This window comes from Orbicella faveolata, unplaced genomic scaffold (assembly GCF_042242905.1).
Source record: "Orbicella faveolata isolate gen_17 unplaced genomic scaffold, um_ofav_v1 contig_48, whole genome shotgun sequence".
Classification (NCBI taxonomy): domain Eukaryota; kingdom Metazoa; phylum Cnidaria; class Anthozoa; order Scleractinia; family Merulinidae; genus Orbicella; species Orbicella faveolata.
Window position 1 is genome coordinate 13,976,862 of NW_028301578.1, and position 11,404 is coordinate 13,988,265.

The 11,404-nt window shown below is 36.9% G+C and overlaps 1 protein-coding gene across 1 annotated transcript; it reads left to right on the forward strand.

The window, feature by feature from the left end:
• The first annotated feature begins 119 nt into the window (after nucleotides 1–119).
• LOC110039770 (store-operated calcium entry regulator STIMATE-like) lies at nucleotides 120–11,354 on the forward strand. Its single transcript, XM_020744921.2, has 6 exons — nucleotides 120–414; nucleotides 2,976–3,024; nucleotides 3,766–3,861; nucleotides 5,011–5,132; nucleotides 6,297–6,496; nucleotides 7,070–11,354. Exons 1-6 carry the CDS (start codon nucleotides 255–257, stop codon nucleotides 7,280–7,282), a joined length of 840 nt encoding a protein of 279 aa, XP_020600580.2. The 5' UTR covers nucleotides 120–254; the 3' UTR covers nucleotides 7,283–11,354.
• Nucleotides 11,355–11,404: the final 50 nt, after the last annotated feature.

An 11,404-nucleotide genomic window follows, 5' to 3' on the forward strand; every position in this document is an offset into this window, starting at 1 on the left:
AATTAATTTTCTTTATCTTCCGATGTCTTTGACAAAGGGACAAATGCCCTGGGGACATTTTCTGAACTCCGTACGCGCTCCTTTCCGGGAAAGAGCATCATATGGGAGCGGCTACCCAGCTATCTGATTTCAATTATCGGGGGACTTGTTTGTAGAAGGAATCTTTACTTGTTCGTGGTAGATATTCGATCATTTTAAACGAAAAACTACCATCAGCTGCCTCTGTGGTTAGGGGAGAGGGTCGAACCTAACCAATGAATCAATCTGTTTCGTCTGCTTCTCCAGTATCTTCTTCGCTGTACGATGAACACTCAACTAAGATGACCAACGACGAACGAAATTGTCGGTTGAATGACAATTTTGGCCTCCTTATACAAGGAATTCTGGCTGCAGTGGCGTTCAGCACTCTTATTTGTGAGTAAAATTTGCTAATCGACATATTAGAAGAACTAATAACATCGTTTTCCGTTCCCAATTTATCAGTACATAATCTTTAAATTTAACTACCGCGACCTAGCTACATGTACTTTCGCCATGTTTGGTTTCAGCGGTAGTTTGACAGGAACACATCACACTTCTTTATGCGAGCCTTTACTTTGTGCTTAGAGTAGCCTAAGGTTTTGTTGTCGTAGTACTGGTGTATTATTTTCGCTGTTTCATATTTTCGGTGTATCAAATGCAAAATTTAACGCTCGAGAAGGTTATGAATTTTGTAGTTTGCTATCTTCATGATCCTATGAAAATTCCAAAAATAGAACACTGCTGTACTGTTCCAAACTGGACACCTGTTCTTCGGAAAACATTCAGATTTGGGTTATAGCTTTGTGTTTCGGAGTTTCATCTGTCGCTTTTTTTTAGAGTTAAATGTAAGTTGGGAGCGAAGGATAGATACAACAACATAGTTTTATCACTTAAACTAAAGTTCTTATAGCATGCGGATGCATCTTGCCATGGAAATTAATGAGATGATTAGGTAACTTACGTAGGTTGTTAGCGACGGTTGCCTGATTTCTCAATCTTTAAATTCACAGCTGAGCTCAGAATGTTTATCTAGTCATGTTACTATTTGTCAGTACCGTGATATTTAATTTCCCCGCTGTTCAATCAATTTTTTCAAACAATTCTTTCACAATCAGGGGAGATATTTAAGACGAATAAATGTTATTGCAATAATATTCTACTCCTACAAAAGTGTATTTTTCATTTAGTCTAAAATAGACTTAATAAGAAATGTAAAGCCAAAAAACGTGATGGTAAATTGTTTGACGTTGATGGTAAAAAAGCCAATTTGAATTTTGATTAAAAATAAGATATTAATATTTTTTGTGAAACCAATAAAAATATTGTCACTTTGTGGTAGTGATATGAAACCATAGAAGTTGCTGCACTCAGTTCATCAGAATTAGCTGTTTTGTTTGCTCCAATAATTTTTATATCTTTGAATTTAAGCTTAGTCTCAGCAGCAAATTTTGATATCTGGGCTCCACAATAAAGTAGGAATATTGTCTCTATTTTCCATTAGCCAGTGCGTGCTAGGCCAATGAGACTCCAAGAGAAGTTTTCAAATTTGAGATAATGAGAAACAGAATATTTCTGATAAGTTTGTGATTCGAACAGTTAATTTCAAGTAACCAGGATATCAAGACTTCTTAAAATCATTTGCCAAGAAGCAACATTTTAAAAGAATACTTTTTTCGCGGGAAATCCAGATAATGTATGCTTACTCTTCTGCAATGTTTGATAATTTTGCTACACATACTTTATCCTGGTTAATTTGTAAAGTTAACTTGATTTGAAGGAAAATGTCTAAAATTTTGTGCATTTGTTCCAGCTAAAATGTACCTGAAAGTTCTTGTGGTCTTAGTTAAGCCAGTTTTAAGTTGGTGGATATGCAGTACATGTATTCTTTGCTCAGCTTTATTTTGATTGAGAAGAGGTAGCTGAGACAAAACTGGCAATATCCTGGAGTTGGGCTATTTTAAGTGGGCATCGCAGAGAATTTTTTTTTTACATGATCCTTGAGGAGGTCAATTTAGCCCAGGGGGACTCCTACAATGAAGGTTTGGGGCTGCTCATCCTCTTGCTTAGGGGTGTAAATCACAGATATTAGTCTCATTCAGCGTGTTCAGGATGAAATCATACTTACTTGTACATGTATGTGTACTTTTAAAATCTGATTACTAGGAGAGAGTATTCAATTGCAACATGTTTGCTATCATTAAAATCATTGTAGTCTTATTTGTGTGTCTGTTTTAAAGTGTCATCTTTTAGGGATCAAATAAAGCTTGAGTTGTACCCAGATTAGTCTCCTTTAGAGGTTTAATTTAAACTTACTGACCTGCATCCCAGACCATTTATGGGAGACCCCCCCAGGAAATTGAGCATACAGGAAGGCCAATATTTTTAAGTGATTTTAGAAAACAGTCCTGAAAAAATACATGTGCTGATTGGTTAAAAATCGTGTTTCTATAACTCGATGGAAACACAGAACTAGCACTAGCTGTTGACGTAATGATGGCGTGAGCAAAGAGAATTAACATTTTGATGATCAAAGTAAACAAGCTGTTTTTTCTGTTTTTCGTCGTGGTGTTTTCTAAAAGAAGCAGAAAACATGTTCTCTGTGTTTCTGTCAAGTTATAGAAACACTCATGAAAGTTTGGGAGAACTCGAAAAAGCTTCCCACAGCATTTCTCATTCTCCCAAACTTCCACTCATGTTTCTATAACCCAATAGAAACACGGTACATATTTTCTACATGTATTTCTTAAATATTGATATTTAAAATACTGCTTCCAGTGTTGAGATGGGTGGTAGACATTGTTATTTTTTAGGTGGACAGGTGGACAGAAGCCTTTGAAATTCAGAAAAGAAAAGCAACAGATCAGATTACGAAATAATAATAATAATTAAAAAAAACTCTTAGAGAACATATTGATATTGTTAAGTGATAATCTGATATTGTCCCTTGTTTTTAGTGAAAAGACTTAGAGAACCTCTCTCTGAGAGAAGACCTGTTCTAATATGGTGAGTATTTTATAGTGATATTAAACTACATGGACATGTTAAAACTTCACATGAAATGATTGTTGAGGGTTTGATTTTTGATTTTGGGCAATCTAGTCCCTAGACTAGGAAATGTTCTGTATTTTTAGGTGTAATATCCACCTCGTTTTGAATTCATTGTGATATTGTACATGTAGGCATTGTAAGTTGATGTTAAAAGAAAGCTACATGTATATAATGCGGCAAAATAGCAAGAGTGGGTGCAGTTGGTCTCTTTATTTCACTTGTTGTAGGTGACATTTTTTGCATTGATTTTATGGATGTCTTTGCAACAGTTGTACATGTATGTATTTTACAAAATTTGTATGAGTTGAATGCAAGTTCTCTGGTGTCTTGCACTCAGCATACATGTACATTTGCAAAACGTTTTGTTAAGTGTGGCATGACGGTACATCCAGGTATACTTTATCTCTTCATCAGTCACAACAGGTTATTTTTATCAAGATTAGTTTTACCAAAGTGCACAATAAACTCTGAGAATAATTAATTTTGTTAATCCTTTCAAAAAGGAGAGTATGAGACATGAGATAGTTCTGAGTTACTCTGTCAGAGAAGCTCAAATGTCTTTGAGATTCTTTCCTTTTGTTTCGATTTGCAATATCTGCTTGCTTTTTTCAGTGTCTCTAATGAGTCCAACAGCATTGTTATAAACACTTAGACACTCATTCCAAATAAAGTGATTTATGTACTTCTATTTTACAGGTTCTTCGACACTTCCAAGCAAGCAGTTGGTGCAATGTTGGTACATTTTGCAAACATCTTTTTAGCCGGTCTTTTCAGAGGGGATCCCTGTACTTGGTAAGTGAAGGATGCTGTCATTAGTAAATGGATCTCTCTTTGTGCACTTGGATTATTTCCCTCTGACAGATATTTAAGATTTGAAGTGAAATTCAATTCCAGTCTCATTATCTTGTGGTTAGTTTCTGTTGATGTAGGAGACAGACATGTAACTAAATGTAAATTTGTAGACAATACACACACAATGCAGATGCAGATGGTACAGTATACTTCTCCTTTTAAGGGCGTTTGCACGAAAATTTTCCAGTTGATAGATTTTTTTCAAATTTTTACTGCAGTCAGATAATGAGTTACTAGTACTTGTGTCAGAAATGCAAAAAAAAAATTGGTGGTCACCAACTTCGTTTCAGAGATAAAGCATAAGGGGGCCGCTGTAATTGGCTAAGCTGTAGCGGCTTCCCTGGCCATTTTGTTTTGTTTTGCTGTCTGTTTTTTTGTTTTTTGTTTTTTGCTTCCTCTTCTTTTTCTTTTTCTTTACGTGTAATAGTAGGCCGAAGCTTAATAAATAAAATAAATAAATAAATAAATATGCAAAATTACCCTGATTTTGAAAAGTTGGCGCACATAATTCAGCATGGTCTAGAGGGGTTTATAGTTGGCCCAAGCAGCCCATACAGTTACAGTTTATCCCGGTTTCTATAGCACTAAGTGACTAGGGCTGGAGTGTTTCTACTCTCCCTGGATGGGATGCTATTCCATTATAGGGCCCTCCTCAGGATAAAACTTGTTGGTACCCATGTATACACCTGGTTGACGAGAGGTGCTGTGAGAGTTTACAGTGCCTTGCCCAAGTACAAAATGCAGAGACCCCAACCAGGTTTCACACCTGGGGCCCGTCTCTCAAAAGGCCCAGAATCTTTTCGCGCCCAAAAAGCCATTTTTAGTTAATCAGTATTTAAGACAGAGAGGTGTATACACCTGAAACTTCTTGTATGAAGAGAACCTCTTTTCCTATGAGGAATATATGAATAAAACAGCTCTTTAGTCAAAAGGTTTGAGATTTTGCCACGGCTTTCCACGATCTTCGAGAAACAGGCCCCTGGACTGCTCAATGATCTGTAGTCCAACATGCTAACCATGAGACCACCACACCTTCGCCTTTGCACAAACAATAAAATTATACAATGTAACATTTGGTCGTCTTTTTAGGTACCTGATAAATTTCTTGCTGGACTCTACCCTTGGCCTTGTTGTCATCTACCTCTGTCTTCAATTTATGCAAGTTGTGGTCAGGATTTATGACTGGGATACTCTGAGATTTGGCGAGTATGGTAAGCTGAACATAAAGACAACTTTATGACTAAATAAATGATAATCAAAGAGCTGGGTTGTGTAGCTATGAAGTGATTGAGTGTTCCCAAGCCTGAGTTTTTTTTAAATTTACGCAAATTATCCATGGTGTCTTGATATTAATTGTTTGTAGACATTGTTATTTTTTTTGCCTTTATATAATTTTTTCCTTGTGTTTATAAAGGACATTAATTTTTGTATTAATATCAAAAAAGAGATGGTGTCCCTTGTAGTGGAACCATACTGTATATGGCTGATTGTTTGAACTAATTTTGCCATCCCATTAGTAATTTTAAACATTATTTTAAAAATTACTATTTTCAGAATTATTCCAGAAAATATCCTCCCTGACCACAGGTCTTTTTTTGCTCTGAATCCTCCTACCCCTGTGATGCTTTCCTTTAAAATTTTGTATTTGAAGTGCCCCCACCCCATATCTCCATCCCCAAGGAATTTTCTTTGACCTTCTGTGACAACAAAATTGTGCAGTGTCAGAAAATATCCTTAACCACTCCAAGGAACGTTAATGGCAATTCCAACGGAGAGAGGGGTTTCAAAAGCCAAAATATTTTAACGCAAAGTGTGGAGCTTACTTGGAATTTCCAGGGGGCGGAATGGAGGGGCTGGAACTATAAAAACCATAGGAGGGCTATGGATATTTTTTAGAGCAATAGGCAAATCTTTGTTTACACTTTTTGTCTCATTAACATTTGCTTATCACTATCTGATGACGCTAATGAAAGAAAAATTCTGAATATTGGAAGGGCAGAACACTTTCAGTTACCTCTGAAAATTTGAGCCCAATACATGGAATGGTTTCAGAGAAATTCTCTTCTAAAAACTCAAAATTTTACAGAGAAATGTATGGCTCATTAACTTTTTTGCCACACAGCAATTTGGCATTTTCTGATGGCTGATTGCTTGTAAAGAGCTGAAAATTGCACAAATTGCTCAACTTAATCAGCTTTATCGCCTTTTGCATTTAGTTCATATATACGGCCATGGGTTCTAAGAGTCAAGTTGTATGTTAATGAGGAAAAATGTAAACAATGGTGTCAGCAAAGATTCGCCTATACAATGGTGCCATGATTTTCTAGAAGCACGCATTCTGAGTTACTAATACTCTTGTTTTATTGTTTTATCAGGAAACCCTCCACAGTGCAAAGCTTGGGCAGGGCAGTGTTTTTTGTACCTCTGGGCCGTCATCATTGAAAAAGCCACTATCACACTGTTAGTACAGCTCAACTTCTGGAAGGATGTGCGCAAGCTCATTCTGCTGCCAGTCAAGCACTATCCTAGAGTGGAACTGGCTATTTCAATGTTAATTATTCCTTTTGTGTTTAATGTAAGTAGTATCTTTAATTAACTAATTACATGTAGCTCACTTTGGTAATAGTTAGCATGGTTTGCACTAGCCTTCAAAAGTCCTTGAAAAATTGCTTTTTTCTTGAAATGAAATGGTTAGGTTTTCTCAAAAAGTCCTTGATTTTTTCAACAGTTTTTGTCTAGAATTTTGTTGACAAGTCCTATTGATACTGCAGGATTAAAAAATAAATAATAGTTATGTTATTGTGGATATGCAAACTCACACCTTTCAATTCAAGAAAAACATTTTTGAGTCTACACTTTGCCATTTTGAGATTACATGTTCCTCCATAGTCTTAAATTCTACATGTAAATTCTGTTTTTATGCTAGTTCACCTTTCCCCCTTTGCAGTTGTACTTCACATTTAGATTCAAAGGGTTTGATGAACATTTTCAGCAGAAGGGCAACTGGTTTCTAAGCAGGCAACTTTTCTTTAGATGGTCAAACCAGGCGGGCAAAATCATCCTCACATCCAGTCAATTTGCCTGGTGCTGGGTCCTTAATGAAATCCCTGAATTCTCAGTCAGTTTGTAATTTTTTTTATTTTTTTAGGCCATAATGTTCTGGGTCGTAGACAATTTCCTCATGCGAAAGAAGAAAAAATTACTACAAAAAGATGACACAAGGAGCAAAGTCAAGTATGAGAGGCGCTCAGTGGTGAATGGATCTGATGAAGAAGCTGTTCTTTTGGACAACATGGTCGAAGGAGAAAGTGTAATGATTCCGGATGATAACATTTATCACAGGGATACTGTAAGAAGATGATATCAGGCAAACTGCTATAGAGATGTAGTTGAAGGTAACTGGTTTACCACTATGCCGTTATTTCTTGACAATATCTGAATTGGTTGGTATGTTTGCATCAGTCCAAGAGAAGTCGTGTGAACCAGAGAGCTTCCACTGCACCTTTAAGAAATACAGTAGCTTGGTAGCATTGGTCATATCATAAGTGTGGATCATTAGATTATAATGCACGCTTACACTGTACAACAACAACAACAACAACAACAACAACAACAACAACAACAACAACAACAACCTTTATTAACGTGTCTGGGGTATTTAGCATTGCTGCTAATTGGGGACACACACACAAAAAAGGAAGTACGTATACTGAGTTTAATAGCTCCACTTTGTTAGTCATGGTACACCCGTGTACATGTAGTAATAAATGAAAGAATTCAGTTCTTTTTGGCCAGGAAATGCTGACATTGCTGACATCTTGTCAGTTTTTCGGCTGCATTACACAGAATATAATTCTAGACTGCAAGATACACGTATGCCGTTATGTTGTTTTGTTTATAATTTTTGTTTTGTTTTGCACAACCAAACAGTTTAATTATAGGTACCTCGGGGGTTTCGTTTAACGTTTTTAGCTGGAGGCAGCTGGTTTTCACGGGTGGGCAACACAGTTTGAACTGAGCTATCTTTGTAAGAAAAACTTTCTCTAGATGGTCAAACCAGGTGGCCAAAATATTCCCCACAGATGGTCAATTTGCCTGGTGCCCAGTCCTTAATGAAACCCCTGAGTACCTGCATGTAAAACACTTGTCAAAAAAAATCAGCTGCTTCAACCACTTTGTTCTAAGGAGAGGGGTGAATAGGTTTTCGGATCGAAGGATTTGGCCTTAAAAAGCACACGGATTGTGGATTTTTGCGGTAAATCGAGCGGATTCGCGGATTTTGAAAACACAGTGGATCGTGGATTAGCTGTAAATTTATGGCGCGGATTCCGGATTGTGCCTGTCTTGATGTTCGGATCTTGGGTCCTAAGCGAAATCTTGATCATAGATCTTTCTTCAGCCTTGGTGGTATGTTAATGAGTTCATCCAAATTACTTTTTTTTTCCGAACGAAGTTTATTTAAACTCAGGCGTGAGACTGTTTTTGGAATTGTACAATATTATAGCCATCAAGTATGCTGCTTTCTTTACTATTTGTGCGAAATTAACAATGGCATTCACATTTACCAGTTTACTTTCGAACTTTTATACTTCTGTTTCCGGATATGATTGTGGTTTCGGATTTCAACAAAAATATTGGCGGATCGACGGATTTGGCGGAAAAAAGGCACGGATTGGCGGATTTGCATAGCCCTATTCACCCCCTCTCTAAGACTTTGTGTGCGTGTTCCCCTCAAAAATGTTCTCTATAGTTATGATTTCTTTTTTCAGTAACACAGAATTCTCAGAACTAACGCTAAAGGATTTGTATGCTATTCGGTAAAGAGAATTGATATTTTGAGTACCGTAAAGATTAATGCTCTGGATATAAATGCATGTTACCCTTTATAATTTTTTTTTTATTATCGTGTCTGCTACGTAAGAGCACTACATGAGACAGCTAGCCTCTTTTCATCACAGTTGTATAAATTGCACCAAAGCGAGCTTAAGTAAAACAGTATTATGGGATGGATTGGCAGACCAACGCGCGAAAAAAGGCTGATGTGAAAATATACCATCTGTTGACACAAGGAATATTTTTTTTTATGATTGGCAATTATTTTATTTAACAAAGGTGGATTCTCTTTTTTAAACAGTGAAATTTGCATCACAAGTAAAATTATTGCATTTTTCTGTTGAATATCCACATTACTGGCTGATAGTAAAGCCAAAACTGCACATGTCAGTTATTTTATCGACTTAAAGCTATTTTGGTACCTGTTCCTCGCGTACTAACTTGAATTCTCATTGGCTAGCTTTAGAAAACCAATGTGAAATTCATGGTGTGATAACGTGACAAAGGCACTGATTGTGTTACAGTAACGCCGCGATCCAAGTTTATTTCTTTTCTTACGTTTTGTCACTTACAGTAGATTATAACTATACTTAGATGTTACAATTTGTAACAAAGTTTTTGAAATACCTCAGAATACCATTTTAAAAATATCTGAGAACCTAATATAAGAACGTAGAATTTAAATGAACATATTATGAAGAATTTCAGTTTCAAAGTTTTCCCAATGAAGTCGAAGTCAACAATAAACATTGCATCCGAAATTATTAAGACGCTGAGTCACCAAATAGTACATATCACAGTAAATGATCGTCCTGGTGAGTGTAGTTCTGAAAAGAACTGTTGTTGGTGACTGACGTTTCGACAACCTGAGCGGAAGTCATCTTCAGAGTCAAGTGAATAGTGTTTGTGAGCCACGAGAAATGGTGATGCCAACAATCACATTGCTGTACATCATCAACTGACAAACCACAACATTGACTGGGACTCTGCTCAGTGTTTAACCTACAGTACAAACTATTTTCAACGACTGACTCTGGAAAGCTGGTACACTAACCTAGAACAAACGGCTCTTAACAGATGTCAACAACTACCGGCGCCTTACAAACGACTTATCCACGACAGAAACGAAACCGACAAACGGACTTCTAACAGACCGACTTAACAATACACGGACCAAAAACCGACCTACTTGACTAACAATAGACGGACCGAAACCCACCAATGACTGATGACAAACTTTACACGAGTCTTTCAGCCAATACCATCATGGCTATACTGACCAATCACGTTCAACGGACCAGACTTCTAACATCATCGACTGACAAACACTATTCACTTGACTCTGAAGATGACTTCCGCTCAGGTTGTCGAAACGTCAGTCACCAACAACAGTTCTTTTCAGAACTACACTCACCCGGACGATCACACTATACGAACTACAAATAGTACATATATTTATTTTAGTTCTAATTTTGTATTTTCTGTTAAGAATGCGACATGTTTTCATTATCGGTTCTCGAAATTTTAGCTGGTGTAGAGTTTATAAGTTTATGAGGAAATAGAAAAACACTGTTGAAAAAGAATTATATGTAGAAATAGTTTTTCAGGTATATTGGTCAGATTACTCGCTCGTATACAGTTAGAATACGAAGCGGCTCCTCGGAAATCTACCCGAGGTGTCTCCTGTTGTTATTATCCAATCAGAAAAGAGAATGTGCATTCCGAACGCACTTTTTTATACTAACATTGTGATTTCAAAATGTAAGTGCGAAATAAAGTGAAGTCGAAGTTGAAGTTGAACGCAAACTCGTTTAAGTTCACCGCGAAACAAAGGAGCTTGTCGTTAAAGGAACTCAGTGACGTACAAAATAGACCTTTCCTGCATTCCAACAAACAATGGCGCCGAGTCGAGGTCAGGGTGGCCAAAAATACAGCAAATGTCTGAAAATGTCCACCCCAACCTCGCTCTGTAGCTATTGTTCGAACGCAGTGAAGTGGAATCTGTTGCCGTTAACTGAAAAGAAACCTGAAAATAGTAGTTTACTAAGATAGAAAAACACCAAAGAGATAATAATAAACCATAGAGGAACAAGGATGATTGAGGATGGAGAAAATTAACACGGATTACAAACAACGAACTTGAAAAATTTAGGCTTAACTTTTCAAGATGAGCAAACTGTGACGTGGCTCCTTTAAACAACAGTCAAAATCGCTCCTCCGCGAACTAAGTGAGCCCGCGTTTCGCGGTCAGGGAGCACACTACTTTATAAGGTAACGTAGCATGTGTAAACATGTATTCATGTATGGTTTGTTGACTAATTTGTGTATAGTGCTGGTGCTCTTTTCTGATTGGATAGAAGATTCCATAGCTCCCACAAGTGTATTTTGTTTACTAGTAAGGATGTGTTGTAACATGGTGTAACATACCTAGGCCATGAATACAGTTGCAAAGAAACGTTTTGTGGGCTTTGCGAGAATCCTGCGCGAATATTTCCCAACTGAAACTTGTTGATTAGTGAAGTTTATGAAGTTTTAATTCAATCCACTGTTTCCTGATATGTTAGTTATCAAAGAAGTTTGAAATAAAAAAGTGTTTTACAGTTAGTCTCAATTATTACCTCCGTTTAGCCAAACCGAACTTGTTCTTCCA